Genomic DNA, 17687 nt, shown 5'->3' on the forward strand with positions numbered 1-17687 from the left:
TGTAGATTTGGAAAGATTGGTTTTATTTAGATTTTTTTTGCATGCCGTCAGTATATATAAGCAGTCCAGCCAATTACTTGGAGCAATCACAAACGCAGTGACTATCCTGGGTCCTTACCTATGAAATATAATTGGCTTTGTTGGAGAAAAAGGAGATCAGATGTCATAACTCCCAAAGTATTATGCCATGATTTGTCTAATTTCTGTGCTCACATAGGTAACATCTAACTTTGCCCAGTGGATAAATATGTGGTAGTCTTATGTATGAATCCTTTTTTGGTTTGCGACAAGGTCATCAGACACAGAAAACCATTTGTAAAAGCTAAGTTTTCTGTTTCTTTTCTTCTCTCCAGTTGTTATTTAAATCTAGGGGAAGGAGGTTTTCATATTTTATATATAGGAGAGCCACTGAGAATGATATTTACTTCACACATGTATTTGTTTGCTTCCAAATCTATTATTTAAAATGGTTTTTTATTATATAATCCAAAATTGAGCAGGTCAGTGCTCATTTTAGAATGTGCCTTCATAATATCATCTCTCTTTTTCAGGAGTCAATTAGTGATTTCTACTGGTATTACTCTGGGAAAGATGTTATTGATGAACAAGGACAACGGAATTTCTCCAAAGCAATTCAAGTAGCAAAGCAAGTCTTTAACACACTTACCGAATATATTCAGGTAATCATTTAAACATTTCTGATCATTTAAAAAGGGGGAATAAAGGGTCTGCTGGTTAGAATTTAATTCTACAGGAAAATGAAATATGTCTGAAGTAGTCAATCAAATAAAAATATGTCATTATCTTTACCCTGAGTTGCAAGATTTACAGCATATTTTTTTGCCCAATTATTATTAAAAATTATAAACTCATGGTCTAAAATAGACCACTTTAGTGCCTAATTTTTCCTGCCATTATCCACATTTCCTGTTGACCCTTTTCATAGTTTCTTAGCCAGTGAACCCAATTAAGATATTAGACAGAGATGTGAATTAATACAGAATAAAATTGCTTCACCATTTGGCAGATAGAGATATCATTAACTTCTTAGGGGCATAAATCATAAGGTTGACGCTGTTGTAGCTCTAGAGCCTGGTTTTTATTAAACCACTCTATACATATCAAGGAAAGAAGGGAGGGAAAGAAGGAGAGCACTAAATCACTCTTTATGGGTAGGCCACGGTGGCTCAGCAGGTAAGAGTGCTTGCCTGCCATGCCCAAGGACCCAGGTTCAATTCTCGGTGCCTGCCCATGTAAAAAAAAAGAAAAAAGAAATAAATCACTCCTTATAATATTTCAGTAAGAGTGAGAAAGATGTTTCATAGATACTTTATAAAAAAGAATAGGTTTAAAAATCTTGTTATTAATTATGCACATTTTAGGTAAAATTACAAGTAGCATGAAGAATATAATGCTTTTACTTTGATTTGTTTCATATTCTCCTTAACCTAAATTTCCAGTCTTCACTTCTAATTTTTAAAAGATTTTCTAAAACTTCTGTTTCCTTCAACAACAAAACATTGCTATTTCTGAGAAAACCAGTCATCTTCCTTCCTTTCAATCTTCTCTCTCGGTGGCCACTATTCCTCTGAATTAATCAGTTGTTTTTTGAAGTGCCATGTCCTAAGGGTAAATAAGACATAGACACTGATCGTTTGCTTTGTGAGATAAAACATCATCTTGTAGGGGACTGTTTTAGTTTGTAACCTGCCAGAATGTAATATACCAAAAACACAATAGCTTTTAAAAAGGGAATTTATGAAGTTGCACGTTTACAGTTCTAAGGCCATGAAAATATCCAAATTAAGGCATCCAGAAAAAGATACTTTAACTCTAAAGGAAAGGCCAATGAAGTCCACAGTTTCTCTCTCACCTGGGAAGGCACGTGGCGATGAGACATCTGCTATCTTCTCTCTTTATTTCATAAGTCTTCCTGGGGCGTTTTCCTTCTTCATCTCCAAAGGTCTCTGCTGTGTGGACTCTGTTGGCTCTGTGACTTTTGTCCAGATGGTTCCCTCTTAAAGGGCTCCAGTAAGCAACCCCACCTTAAAAGGTGGAGACACAGCTCCATGGAAACCATCTAATCAAAAGTTGCCACCCACAGTTGGGTAGGTCATATCTCCATGGAAACAATAAAAAAGATCCCATCCAACAATATAAATGAGGATTTAATAACATGGCTTTTCTGAGGTCCATAGCAGATTCAAGCTGGCACAGGGGCAAAAGGGTTAAATAAAATTAAAGATGATATCCCCAGAGCCTAGCAGAGTTATGGGGTCTCCAGCAGAGTGTTTGAGTACATGGATGGTTCGTGGCCATGGCAGGCAGGACAGCAGTGAGTTGTAAGTGCCTGTAATCGCCTCCTTGGGGCGCATGCTCTCTTCTTCACTTGGTGCCTTGGGAGGATCTCACTTTTTGCTCTGTTCTCTCCCCAGGGTTGGGGATGGGAGTGGGGGGAGGAGTCCTTATTTCAACATTTCAAGATGGAAAAGTGACACTTGATGATTCTAACAACTTTTCTTTGAAGTGAAATAAAAGTAAAATGTAAATCAGTTTTAATCCCCTCTATTCCATTTCCTATCTTCTCTGGGTTCCTTATCACTTTAGTATTCTTGTCTATATCTTAGTATTCGCGTCCATTAATGTCTTTTTTCTGTTCCAGGATCCAAACCAGTTACCACATCACATTTAGTAAAGTATATTTTGAAGAAGCTTGCCTTACTGTCATATTGGCTGTCAAATATTAATGCTGTGGGGTGGGGGTGGGGAAGCTCATTTGTCAACTTCATGCGATTTTGGAGTGCCTTTTATATTACAGCATTGCAGATTGGCATTTATTCAGTTTCTTGCTAACTATAGACAATGATATAAGGGGCAGATCCTAAACCATTGGAATAAAGGTAATGAGTTGTAGTATGCCAATTCCAGTTTTAATAAAGGAGAGAAGAGGACAAAGGTATTATATTATCAGGGTTTTCTAGGATAAGACCAGGAAACAATTGGTGAGAAAAGAGAAAGGTAAGGTAAGGCTGTTCTGCCACCTGGCAAAGGTTTTATATATTTTACTATAGAAAATATATATTCAGGTACTGAACTGATCATGAGAAATAGAAATTTGAGGTAGTAAGCAAGATTGGTTAACTGTTCTCAGACGTGGATGGCCTCAGATTGAGCAAGTTCCAGAGATTACATTCTGCCTTTTTTTAGGTTTAGAAACAAAACACAGGTACTTGGGTCTTGAAGCTTTCAACTCTGTCACATAAGGGTTGAAGAAACAACTCTAGGTCACATAGGGGTTGCAGAAAATCTTAATCCTTTATAACATAATCCTTTAACTTTTGACTGAAACCACAAATATCACGTGAAATAAAATAAAATTTCTTTTCGTAGAAATAGCACTATTGTGTCGACCTAATGTTCTGCAGTTTTCACCGTCCCCAGTATTTGCACAGCAGAACACATTGCTGATGCCAGGCTGCAACCACAGTGAAGTTCTAAAGACCTGTTGCTTTAGGACCAATTGCTACAACAGCTAGATAGGGTGGAAAAACAACCACACAAGGGTGAAACTGTACAATTACTATCTCTGGCACATAGTTTGAGCTACATTTAACCTACAAATTAAAATTATTTTATTTCTTCTCGCCACCAGATTGACTTGGTGGGCCATTTCTTTGCCACCTCTTGGGTGATTCTTGTGCAATGAATACTCACAGATAAATAAAATTCCTTCAACTACTCTGTAACAAGAATAGTGTCATTTCACTAATAATACTTTGTTACAGTCACGTAACTCTTATCCAATTCTAAATCTCCCCTCACCCCTAAGCCTGATTTCTTGCATCCAGGGGTGGAGAGCAAGCAGTATGATCTGGGCTTCTTTAGCTCTCCCCTCACTTGATTCTCTTTCTCCTCCCCCTCTTTGTTAGCTTCAGTCTTTAGGGTTGGAACCATGGGACGGTAAGGGACAGGAAGGTCTTCTTCCTGAACGCATGTCACCCAGGACTGCACCAGGGGAGCTGGCCCGCTGGTGTAGGATATTCTTTCTCTAACGAGGACAGCTCGTGTGAGGTCCTCAGAGATGCCTCACTTGGCCTTCTTACTGCCTCTAGTTCCTGGAAATGCCTCTATACCTCTCCATTTAAAAGTGTTCCTACAGAGGGGTAAGGGATATGTGATGTACACATTTTTTTCTTTTTATTTTTGTTTCTGGAGTGAAGCATACGTTCTAAAATTGATCACGATGATGACTACAAAACTACATGATGATATTGTGAGCCACAGATTGTACACAATGGATGGACTGTGTGTCTGTGATGATTTCCATTAAAATATTTTTTAAAAATTAAAAAGAAAAAATATTCCCACACACCATATCTGGTGGCCTCTGCTGCCTTGGAATCACTTTACCCTTTCAGAAACTGTTCTTGGACAAGATTTTAAAGGGACGGAAAGGCCAACCACGTCCTGAGTAGCCCATATCTGCTCCACAAGAAACACGCATACATCTGTTTTCTGTAATCATTTATGGAAATATATTTTGCATTCCTCTCTCTGCCTGTCACTCTTTCTAATATCAGACCTCATGGGTGTCAAGCCAAACTCTCCCAATGGTTCTTTTGAAGTCTCTTCTCTCATTTGGTTTAAGGCGGTCACCATCCACTCCCTCGGCAGTAGTGATGGAAGCCAAGATGCCATCAAGTAGAAAGCTCTCTCCAAAGTCTCTTCCTATTCAGTTGCAACCTTTTTATATCCTTATGGTGGAAGGATTTCTTTTTAGTCACCCTTTCGCAGATACAGTCTAGCTCCTTGCTTTTGGAACGTGAGGGTACTTGACACTTACCATTTTCTTCTCAGCCTTTAGGGCCTCAAAAAAGGTCAAAACAGAAAACAACCATTTCAATACCTTGTTATATCTCAATGCAGTTATCTTTTCTAGTTACATATTTCTAGAGTGAAATCTGAAATTTGGGGATGTGCTCGCCAATATAATCTTGAGTATTTTTTTCTAAAGGAATGGATGAAACAGAATTGAAGAACTGTGATTTGTGTGTGTGTGTGTGTGTGTGTGTGTGTGTGTATGTGTTTCTTTTTGAAATAAGATCTCTGCTACTTGTTTTCCTGGTTGGTGTTCATGTGTTTGCAAAACTGGTTGCTAGAATTTTCCCTCAGGAAATGAATCGTCTCCACTTAAACATTCTGACTATAACACACACTCCAGTGTCACAGAAATGATCACTTCGGGTAGATAGGCTAAGGGCGAAGTTAAGTTCTAACTGCCTTGGATTCTGGGTTCACCCAGTTAATGACTAAACATTAATTATTTATAATCTTGACGGTTGTACAATTTGTACATCGGTTCTATAAGTAAGAAACAAAATGTTGAAGTGTGTTTTTTCTCATATAAATCCTTTATTCGGGTTGCTATTTAGTAATAAGTAATTACCTCTCATCTGAAAAATAATCCCAGATTCTTTCAGTCTGTGTAGTGATTATTTGTTGGTTTGATTTTTAACAGGCGACACAACTATACTTTACCCTTTCCCTCTAAATAGAAGAAGCCAAAGCCAGATTAAAAACGAAATGATTCATCGATCTATTTTGTCAGTGTTTTATTACTCATAAGGGAAATGGAATATGAAAATCTTTGAGAAACTCTTTTAGAGATTTATTATACTAAATATTCCAAGAAAAGCGTACTTATTTCCTAAGGGTATGGTAACATTACCATCTCCATCTATCTTTCCTTCCTTGAAGGTTACCATCTTTTCAGATAACACGTTCAAGATAAGATACGTAATCACTAAGTTAATTTGGTCCCTGTTATTATAAGTTTTATTTTGGTCATTATCGGGAATGATTGTTATTTGGCTGTTTTTGCTTCAGGGTCCTTGCACTGGGAATCAGCAAAGTCTGGCACACAGCAGGCTGTGGGATGCAGTGGTTGGTTTCCTGCATGTGTTTGCACACATGCAAATGAAGCTATCTCAGGTAAATTAACTGTCATCCACTAGCCTAAATGAAAAATCAGGATAATCATCAGCAAATTAAATATGCCTTCTTGTGTGGACATTATCTTTTTTAGATTACTCCTTTATACATCTCTTACTTTGTATTAAGAAAAACCATATAAATAAAAGAACCTTATGCAAGCTGAGACTAGGTGGGAGTCATCATTCAACTTTGAGAACAAAAGGATATTGAGGAATTACATGTAATGGAGAGATAAAGCAGTATAATCCCCCAAGGACGTACTTATCACAGTCCTTCATAGACCCATTTCCTGATAATTGCTTACTGGAATTTTTCTCCCACACTACAGATAATTGCAAAAGGATTTGTAACCTGTTAACACTGGGCTTGTTAAAGGAAGTGATTTTCATATTAGGTCATAAATTAGCAGCTGTTTTTCAGTTGACGACATCCACCCATTAATAGAAGGCTTAATTTTGTGAAAGTCAGAGAGGAAAAAAGGCTGCTGTACAGATAAGCAAGTAAAGAACAGACACATTTTTTTAAATGTTAAATTGGAAATCCATTTTGGAAAAATCAACATGTTGTTTTCTCACAACTTTATTTCATTTCAAACTAAAAGCTACATGAATAGAAAAAATTGTTCATATAAATCTTGAGTAAATATGTCCCTTTAATGCAGTGAATTTTGACTGTGTACCCTGAGATGTGACATATCCGTCAGCGCATGGATATTGTCAGGTAGGAGAAAACAAGCTAGACTTTAAGTCGAAAGGCTGATAGTCTAATGCCCGCTTTTTCATCCCCTTATCCCAGTTCTGGTCTGCATTTCCTCCAGGGTGAAATGAGGCTAATCAAACCTGTCCCTTGACCTGCTTTTTGAAGCATATCTAGTTATTGGCAATTTAAACCAAATATGAAAAATGCCATAACTCTTTCATTAATCACAGGTGACATTTTAGTAAGTAAAGAAAACTGACATCAATCAAATTCATTCACTCACAGAGAGTTCTTATTTTGATATATTTGTACCATTTCATTAACATCTGGTACTACCTGATAGTTTGTAGTTTGTAGACTGAGCTTTTTAGAAAGAAAGAAATTTAGCTTCATATGTAAGAAAATCCAGAGGAATAATAATGACATCTTGAACAATTTTTAAATGTAGAAAAAAAAAATTTTTAATAAAAAAAAATTTGATGATATGGTAAATAAATGTAAGCACATTGCATATTTCCAGGCAATGGGTCCAAGCACAGTGATATTTAACACAAATTTTCATGGTGAAAATGCAAATATAAACAAAAATAAAAACAGAAAGAGTAGTATTGGAAAACATAATAAAATTGGCAAATAAGATGCATTATGCAATACTAGTATAGGTAATTACTTGCATACATTTTTACTAGATTTATGTAAGATAATTGATCTCATGTATCACTTCTGTGCCTTATATTTTTCTGGAATAATTTTTAGAAATAGTATATGGCAGAATTATGTAATAATTTAGAAAGAAAATAATGAAGTGCAGTCTATTAAAAAAAAAAAGTATTATGTCAAATGAGTAGAAGCCCCTGAGTCTTGCCTACCATTTGTAAGCTCCACCACTGTAATTCCTCAATTATTCTTGTTAAATGCTTTAATGAACATGATTTGAAATCAATAGTAAATACTCTTGAATTCTGAAATGTATATATTTTAATAAGCTGCATACTTATATTTAGCTTTCCTTCTGTGATATAATATATAGCAAGAGCCACTCTTTCTGTAATGGTACTCTTTGTGAGAATAAGTATGTTATTCTTGCTTCCTGTTTTCTTATATCCTCTCAAATGTAATATGCTAATATTTTCAGGATTCCAGTCAAATTGAACTATTAAAAGAATTAATGGATCTTCAGAAGGACATGGTGGTCATGTTGCTGTCCATGTTAGAAGGTAGTTTTGATATTTATTTCCAAATTCCCCGTATCATTTTATTTTGAGGATCAGTATGTGCTTGCTTATTATAGAGTCAGCATGCTGCAGAGAATAAAATAAAAACACTAAGAAGGGGGAGATACCTTAGATTTCTTGATGACTTTATTACTTTTATCAAGTTTGCTTTAAAAAGAAAATTCTGCATATCTCAGTTTGTGTGTCTACCAAATGCACACAGTAATACTGTATAATGACACTTTTTGTCTCATAATGATACCCTAAAGGGAAACCTCTTCAGACAGATAGTATATATAGATTCTACTCATTTTTTAAAAAATTCATGTAGATTGTAGGCATTTGGATAAATTTCTGCTGTGTACATTGCTACTTCTGAGATTACCACATTTTGACAGTTGCGATACTTATAAATCCTGTAGAAGCTGCTGAGAAAGCGTAGGCTCATCCAAGCTACTGAGGATGGATGCGTCCTCTTTTTGTGAGATGTCTCACCCTCCCCACCATGAGCCTCAATCTTGAGTGTCTTTTCTCTTTCCAACTTAATTTTCTTTGCTGTTGCATTTCCTTCTTTATCAGGCAGTAAACTTGATGATTAAGAGCTTAGGCTCCAAAATCAACCACCAGAGTTCAAATCCTGGCTTTTGCCCTTCCTAGTGGGGTGGTCTTTAGACAGGTTGCTTCTCCATTTTTTATTTTCCTCTTCTGCAAGATGGAGATGACAATAGAAACTACATAAAATGGTCGATCTGAGAATTTGGTAAAACCATGTAAATAGGACCAAAGAACCAAGAACTTTTTGCTATTTTGTTAACCTATCCTCTTTTAAAAATCCTTCCTCATTTTTTTTTTCCTCTCTAAGGAAAAAAAAATGATCCTCCTTTCTTAGACTGCCATTCATTGCTCAATTCCTCTGAAATGAACTCAGGCAGCTGTCCCCACGTGCTAGGACTTCAGAGATGCAACATCTGCTTAAAATCATTAGTTGGCAGCAGCAGTAGACACGCCATACCCTCCAAGCACAAGATCCATTCACCATGACCCCAAATCAAATCTCAGTCTCAACAATAACAGTAATGACAACAGCAGCAGCAGCCACTTAAAATTCACCACTTATAATTTTCCAGATTATATATGTTTTAGAAACTGAATTAATCCTAATAGCAAGTTAGTTTACACATGGAGGAAACTGAGGTGCAGAAAGGTTAAAGAATCTGCCCAAGTAAAAGATGGAGCCTGGATTTACTTACCGCCAGTGGTGCAGAGCAGACCCTGTACTTTTTTGTGTGTGCATGGGCTGGGACTCGAGCCCTGGTCTCCCGCATGGTCGGCGAGCATTCTACCACTGAGCCATCCATGCGTCCTCAGGCCCCCATACTCTTACCCACTATGGTTACTTCCATTTCTCTCTTCCTTGCACTCTTTTTAAAGAGTCTTTCTTAAAAATTTTTTTAAAAAGTCTTTGTGTTACACAGCACATTGTTTTCAAGGAATAAAACATTGTACGATTCTGTGATTTAAAATATCTGGTATTTCTAGCTTATCAGTAATGTGCCGTTTTCCAACGCTAAGCACTCTGGACCATGAAGAAATGTAGGAGGATATTTTTCTTTGTGAATTACAGACAGCATTAAATTTGCTCTCAGGGGATCTGCCTTGAAGTCCTCACCCTGACCCTTAATAATCGTGTCTCGGTGGACACACTGATGCAGCTTTTCTAAACCTCCGTTGCCTCATTTATAGAACCAGGATTGATAAAAGGAGCCTGTCTGACAGGCATTTGAACATTAAATCAAATATTGTCTATGAATAGTAATTTTTCAACTAAAAGGACTGCGCAAATGTTCATTTTTATTCTCAATATGAGGCTACATTTCAGTTTCCTGGTTGTTTGCCCCATTTTCTTTATCCTAAAACACATTTCTTCTTTTGTTTAAATAGTGTTTTGTATGAGTTAGCCTTATCACTTTGCAAATATAGTTTTTGCATGCGTTAGTGCAATCACCCTTTCTAAACTACAGCTCACAAACAATTATCCATCTTTTTCTGAGACTTCATGTATTTGAAAACAAACAAGGAGATATCTGTGACTCAGATGTTTTATCTATATTGTTATATCTCTGTAAACACTGGTTTCACTGGAAAGTCCATTTTAAACAAATGCAATTACTTTACTGCCAGGTAATGTTGTTAATGGAACGATTGGCAAACAGATGGTTGATATGCTTGTGGAATCTTCCAACAACGTCGAGATGATTCTCAAATTTTTTGACATGTTCTTGAAACTGAAGGATTTAACGTCTTCGGACACATTTAAAGAATTCGACCCTGATGGCAAAGGAGTCATTTCCAAGAGGGACTTCCATAAAGCGATGGAGGGTCATAAACACTACACGCAATCCGAAACCGAGTTCCTCTTGTCTTGTGCCGAGACGGATGAAAATGAGACCCTTGACTACGAAGAATTTGTAAAACGGTTCCACGAACCTGCCAAGGACATCGGTTTCAACGTTGCCGTGCTCCTGACGAATCTTTCAGAGCACATGCCCAATGACACTCGGCTGCAGACGTTCCTTGAATTAGCAGAGAGCGTGTTAAATTATTTTCAGCCATTTCTAGGCCGCATCGAGATCATGGGAAGTGCCAAACGCATTGAGAGGGTTTACTTTGAAATCAGTGAGTCTAGCCGAACCCAGTGGGAGAAGCCCCAGGTCAAAGAATCCAAAAGGCAGTTCATATTTGACGTGGTCAACGAAGGAGGAGAAAAAGAGAAAATGGAACTTTTTGTTAACTTCTGTGAGGACACCATATTTGAAATGCAGCTGGCAGCTCAGATCTCAGAGTCAGATTTGAATGAGAGGTCGACAAATAAAGAAGAGAGTGAGAAGGAGAAACCGGAAGAGCAGGAGCCGAGAATGGGTTTCTTTTCTGTGTTGACCGTCAAGTCTGCCCTGTTTGCACTCAGGTATAATATTTTGACCCTCATGAGAATGCTGAGCTTAAAGAGCTTGAAGAAACAGATGAAAAAAATGAAGAAAATGACCGTGAAGGACATGGTCACAGTCTTCTTTTCATCGTATTGGAGTATTTTTATGAGCCTCTTGCACTTTGTAGCTAGTGTATTTAGAGGCTTTTTTCGCATCGTTTGTAGCCTACTGCTGGGAGGGAGCCTAGTAGAAGGTGCAAAAAAAATCAAAGTTGCAGAACTCTTAGCCAACATGCCAGACCCTACTCAAGATGAGGTCAGAGGGGATGGAGAGGAGGGCGAGGGGAAGCCCGTAGAGAGTGCCCTGCCCTCTGAAGATCTGACGGACTTGAAGGAATTCACAGAGGAAAGTGATCTGCTTTCAGACATATTTGGCTTGGATCTAAAGAGAGAAGGAGGACAGTACAAACTTATTCCTCATAATCCAAATGCTGGCCTTAGTGAGCTAATGAGCAACCCAGTCCCTCTCCCCGAGGTACAAGAAAAATTGCAGGTAATTTATCTTTAATTCATGTCTGCTCTCCGGACTTCAGGTGGGTAGGATAAATCAGACTTTAGAGCAGGTCTCATGCCTCTGTCAGAGTGAGGTTAAATATGGGTCTTAAATAGCCAAAGGGAAATGGCTTTTTGGTAGGCAAAGATGGCTTTCTTCAAATTATTGACAAATTATTAAATTATCTTAAGCTGCTTCGATGTCAGCGTGGTGCCCGCCCTGTTGACACTAGTCAGTTGCACAACCATTCTGTTCGCAGATGTTTTCACGAGGACTTACCGTTTATCTGATACCTCTCGATATCATGGGGATTTAAAAGGAATATAAGATGTGCCAGTGCTTTTCTTATATTAAGAAAATATAAGTAGCCATAAACAGTTGATTAGAGAGATGAAATTAGCACACACGAAGAACTAGAGAATTAGGTATCAAATAATGTAGGCAGCAGACAGTAAGCAAAAAAAGAGAAGGAAATATCAGTATGGTTTGGAGGAGCTGGATGAGACTTATGAGGTGGGACTTTAAATTGGCCTTGAAAGATCAGATTTAAATAAGTGGATGGGGGTATTTCTGAAATGAAGAAATAAAGTGCAAAGGAGCACAGCGGTTTACACACACTGCTGGTGCATGCAGTGCATGCAGAAAAAAAGGGGAAAATGTTGTAATCCATGCAATGAAAGACACGTGTGGCAGTTACATCTCAGTATAGGCAAGAGGTAGATTAGATTACAAATCTGTTCATCAGTTACAGATCAGCACATGGTCATGTCTCCCTAAACTCATCAGAAGGTGGTGTTTAAACCGCTTTTCTTTTCCCCATGGACTCATTCAAGGAACAGAAGGTGAAAGAGGAAGAAAAGGAAGAAAAAGAAGAAACCAAGTCTGAACCTGAAAAAGCCGAGTATGTATATTTTTCTTTGTTGCAGTAAGTCTCTTTTCTCATCCTCTCTCCTCGGGGGCTGCAATGCAGACTCTCAGGCTTCTTATCCACACAAACCTCCAGTAGTGCGAAGGAGCTACATGTTGGAATTCCACCGTCTCCAGGGGAAGGCTCTGACAGCAATGGCCCACTGTGGTGGACAATGTGTCTGCCAGTCTGGTCCCTTTCTCCCCCTTCCGTGAGTGTTTCGCTTGTGCTTAGCAGAAAAGACCCCACTGATTCCATGCCATGCTCCCCACCAGGGGACTGCCACAATTCCATCTTTACTAATGCTTGTATTTCTGTCCCTTTAAAGAAGTGGAGAGGAAACAAGCTTTCTGTATGCAGTTGCGTGGAATCCTTGTAGAGTGATTTGTAGGGCACTACAAAGTGTAGCCCTGGGACCACATGCATAAAATTCACCCGGAGAATTTGTTAAAAACGCAGCTCCCCAGGCCCCAGGCCTGAGATTCTGATTCAGCAGCTCTGATTCCTGCGGGGCCCAGGAATCTTCATTTTCATACTCTGGGTGGTGTGGAGAATAATTATACAAGCCACAGTATGAAATGAAGAGCTGGATATGAGGAAATGAAGATGTGTGAGTATGATTTCCCCATAATACTGGATTTCTAGTCATAATCTAATCATGCATCATTTTTCAAGTTGATATTCTGAAAAATTGGCAAACAAAAGGAAAACATTGAATTTTAGGTGTCTGCTGTGCTACTCCTCTTACATAGCACTTTATTTTTCTCTTCTATTACTTCCCTTCACCTATATCTTCCCATTATCTGCTCTTTATAATCAGCACTATTCGTTGTCATACATCTAGCATTATTGGCTCAGTTGTAAAAACGGCCATGAAAATGACTATTATGGTAAAATGTAGACATATATAACAAGATAGGACAGGCATTTCAATGGCAATTCTTTAATATTATGTAAAGAACATCAGATATACCTCATATAGGTTAAGATTAAGATTTGTCTTTAAAATATGCGTATGTGACTATCCTTATATGTAAATATGTTTTCATGGAATATTGGCGGTTTTTTTGGCATGTAGAGAGTTTTTAGGTACCAGATTTCAGTGCTTCTAATTTGATTATTGTCTTCAAAATTAATACATTGACATCCTTAGTACAAGTGAACAACCAAACACATATGCCTTAGATTTTCAGTGTTAATGGCTGGTCTATTTTAAAGATTTAAATCAAAATTATAAGTTAAAGATAAAGTTTGTTGAAAGTTACAGCAGGAAAAGAATTCTTCATTAAGTTATTCTTTCTATTAAATCTTTTTATTGCACAGCTGTCAGCATATGCCATCCGTGGACTTAAAGACTCTTCGACCTTGCAAGATATCTCTAAGATTTGAACTTCACAGATTTATCCATCTACAGGGATCTATGAACAGCAGGAAATCCTACCCTAATTCTAAAATTCTGAATATTATAATTCATTGGAAGAAACATTACTTTTTAAAAATGATATTAATATCTAAATACTGTGCATGTATATATTTTTTGCACAAAACCTCTTTAGTTCTTTAGTTTTTGTCTTTTTTTTTTTTAATGATTTACATTTCATTCATTCGTTTTCACAGGGGAGAAGATGGAGAAAAAGAAGAAAAAGCCAAAGAAGATAAGGGTAAACAAAAATTGAGGCAACTTCACACACATAGATATGGAGAGCCAGAAGTCCCAGAGTCAGCATTCTGGAAGAAAATCATAGCGTATCAACAGAAACTTCTAGTAAGATGTCTTAGAATGAATATTGTTCCTGATATATCATGAGACCGTAATAATTCAGGCTTGGTCAACATTCATTGGCCTTCCCTCGGCTGGCAATGAGGGAACCAAGTCAGTCCTTCAGATGCATTTTGTCTACCCATCTTAGTGTCTCTTTTCTGTGGTCAATGCCTTTTGGTTCACCACTCCCTGTTATTGAACCTGTAACCCCTACATCCATCCACACTCCTCAAAACCGTTTGACTGAGTGACTGTCAGGACAGCGCTCCCAGTACCTTGTCACAGAAGACTTTAGAGCAAATCAGTAAATACATCCTGAGGCTTCACTCCATGCAGGGCCCTCCTTGAGGCCCTGCTGTAGGTTAAGCAAAACATACCTCCCTAAATTAGTAAAGTATATATTCATAGTTTGTAAAGAAAAAAGAACATGTAGTTTGCCATCTTTTGGTGTATAAACATGGACAAGCATTCTGAAAAATCTTGTGTGATCATCCTTTTATATATTACACAAATGCACCTTGTATGTACCCATGTATGTGCCTATTTGTATATATATGTATATAAAGGAGGATAGGAGTTGAGTGAGTAAAATAAACCTGCGAGAGGTGCTAACCAGTGATGTAAGACTTACAAATTAAGAATAACACCCCCTTAAAGCCAAGCCATTTGAAAGATAAAGTTATATTTATTGTTTTCAGCTTGAGAAATGAAAAATAGTTAAAAAACTGAATGTGCTACAGAACTTCATTTTCAGGGAAATGAATGGTCCTGAGCAGTTAAATTTTCTAACTGCTTCTGTAAAAATACATATGGATGTTTCATATTTTTATATGCAAATATATAGTTTAATTGTTTTCAATATGTCTCTTTAAACTGTCATAGTTTCCCTCTATTTACTTAATACAAAGAACACTGAACCTAAGTCTCATTCAGTACACTCTTGACAACCATGAATATGATATATTGTCATGGCTGCAGGTGAGCTAAATTATAGATGGTATAGCAGATAAGGTTGAACCAATTTAATAGTACTCTGAAGTAGCCCCCTTGTATTCTTGAAGAATATGTTTAACTCAAGCTGTGTAAGCCGATTAATTGAGGTTTGTCTTCCATCTCTCTATGGCAGAATTAACAGGTTCCTTATCTCTGCCCATCTCTTCCATTTTCCAGCTTCTCTTTGCAGTGTGACTGTCCCTGCTCACTCTTTTGCATACAAAAGACTAGTCATTGCCACACCAGACCACCACAGGCTCCCTTCTCCCAGCTCAGATCACCAGGGTTAACTAGCTCAACCTCGATGTCCCATCGAGAACCATTGTGACTGACCTAGTTTGAGTTTCATGCTTGGTCCAATAAGCCAAGGCAGTAAAGGCAGGGCCATGGGTGACCAAGGATGGGAACCATGAGACGTTATCCTGTTTCTGATGATAAAACACTTGACATATCCATTAGAATGTCTTATAGACATCTCACACTTAATATTATAACAAAGTAGTGGTTTCTTCCCACAGCTTATTTCCTTTAAACCCACTTCTCTTCTAGTTTTGTTTTGTTTTTTTCCCCAGCATAATAAAGGACACCAACTCTGAACTTACTGGCTCAGACCAAAAATTCAGGTGTTAGCATCTTTGAGTCCTCTCTTTCTTTCTCACTTCTATACAGTCAAACCATAATATTTCTGAGGTTTTCCTGCCAAGTATATTCGGAACCTGCCTGCCACTTGCCTTCTCCGCAGTTACCACCCCAGCCCGCCACCATCGCCGCCACCACCGTTGTCATTAACTCTTCCTGTGCTCGCTCATGTAAAAATTTTCTAACTGCCCCCCTTGCTTCTCCTCTTGTACCTACTATCTAATTTTCACAAAACAGCTGTGATATTTTGGAATTGTCTTTCTAAATCATAACTCTGATTACATCATGCCCCCTTCAGAATCCCACAATAGTGTCTTGTTGCACAAGAATACAATAATAATTACAATTTTAATAAAATTAATACCTAATGTCATTATGTATGTTCTCAGGGCATTCCCTGTATTAACTCTTTTAATCTTCACAGCAACCTTATGAGGCAGGTACTGAAGCTTTTCCCACTTTACAAATAAAGAACGTTAAGCAAGAAGAAGGATTACATGACTTGTCCAAGGTCCCATAGCTAGTAAGTGGTGGGGACAGGATTCATCCTAAAGCATTGTGACTCCAAAGTTCATATTCTCGACCACTGCACTATTATAATGTACAACCTGTACTTTTATCAGAGGCTTTAAAAATCTTAATCTCTGCTCACCAATCTGACCGCAGCCCCTGCCACTTTCTCTTCTCATCATTGTGCTTCCTTCTTACTGTTGCTCAAGCGCACCAACGCCATTCTTAATTCTGGACCTTCGTCCTTGTCTCTCGGTTTACTATGTGACCACATTGCTCCAATATCACCTCCAGAAATAAACCTTCCCTGACCATCCACCTAAAATAGCACCCCTATTCCCTACGCCCTCAACCTGATGTATTTTTCTTCATTGCATTTAGCATTCTCTAAAACGATGTTTTGTGTGTGAATGTATGTGTCTCTATTATTTGTCTCCTCTGGAGAGACAGACGTTTTCTTATTTACCTCCACATCTAGAGCATCAAGAATGGTGTTTAATACACCATAGGTTCTCAGTCATATTTTTGGGCGAGCGAATGAATGCTTTATTTAATTGCCTGAAGATGTCAAGTCTCCCAAGTCCTTGACCTTTTGACAATTTTTTCTTTACCTTTAGAACTATTTTGCTCGCAACTTTTACAACATGAGAATGCTAGCCTTATTTGTCGCATTTGCAATCAATTTCATCTTGCTCTTTTATAAGGTACGTACATTTTATCGTTTTCATAACCAGTAGACAACTACAGATAGACTGAATTGAATTTAAAGATTTCACAGATGTACTAGTGAACACATCTAAACCTATGCTAAAATACATTTTGATGAACAAGAAAACCTGAGGCTCAGGCACATCACTGATTATCTAGTAAGGCAGAGATAGGTTGCTCATCCAAACTAAGAGAGGTTAATGAAGGGTGTTCGATGTGGCGGAGACTTTATCCATGGTTTTCCTAGCCTAATTTGGCCAAATATCTTATTATATCTGGGTGTAGCAATACTGCCTTACATTCAGTTCTTTTGATGATTGAGAGGCCAGCTTAGCTAATTTTTTCCTTGTATATATTGGAATTATCATAAGTCTTGGTTGGATTAGAATCATTTCAGAAAAATTCAACTGGGTTCATTATTTACCTTTGGATTTATGTGTTTTTTGGCTTGTTTTTACAACGGATTTTTATTGGAGGGGGGGAAGTAGTCTCTTTAGAGCTTCTTTTTTTTTTCCTTCACATTTTTCCCATTTTGTTTTCTTTTTTGATTAGAAAAGTTACAGGTTCACAGAAAAAAAAAATGCAGAATTCCCATATACCACTCTACTATTAACACTCACATTTGTGTGATACATTTGTTAGAGCTGATGAAGGAACATATTTATAATTGTACTTTTAACTGTAGTCCACAGTTGATGTTAGGGTTCGTTGTGTTGTACAGTCCTGTGGTTTTAAAAAAAATGTTATTCTAGTGACAAATATGCAACCTAAAATTTCCCCCT

The 17687-nt window shown here is 37.6% G+C and overlaps 1 protein-coding gene across 2 annotated transcripts in view; it reads left to right on the forward strand.

Moving 5' to 3' along the window:
• The window catches only part of RYR2 (ryanodine receptor 2), a 779580-nt gene that overhangs the window by 724523 nt on the left and 37370 nt on the right, over positions 1–17687 (forward strand). For both annotated transcript variants that reach the window (XM_077168436.1, XM_077168435.1), the window contains 7 exons: positions 552–680; positions 5887–5991; positions 7829–7910; positions 10089–11386; positions 12220–12287; positions 13911–14058; positions 16815–16901. In XM_077168436.1, coding sequence (XP_077024551.1) covers positions 552–680; positions 5887–5991; positions 7829–7910; positions 10089–11386; positions 12220–12287; positions 13911–14058; positions 16815–16901 — 1917 coding nt within the window. The remainder of the gene's footprint in view (positions 1–551; positions 681–5886; positions 5992–7828; positions 7911–10088; positions 11387–12219; positions 12288–13910; positions 14059–16814; positions 16902–17687) is intronic.

Source organism: Tamandua tetradactyla, chromosome 7 (genome assembly GCF_023851605.1).
Source record: "Tamandua tetradactyla isolate mTamTet1 chromosome 7, mTamTet1.pri, whole genome shotgun sequence".
NCBI classification, from domain to species: domain Eukaryota; kingdom Metazoa; phylum Chordata; class Mammalia; order Pilosa; family Myrmecophagidae; genus Tamandua; species Tamandua tetradactyla.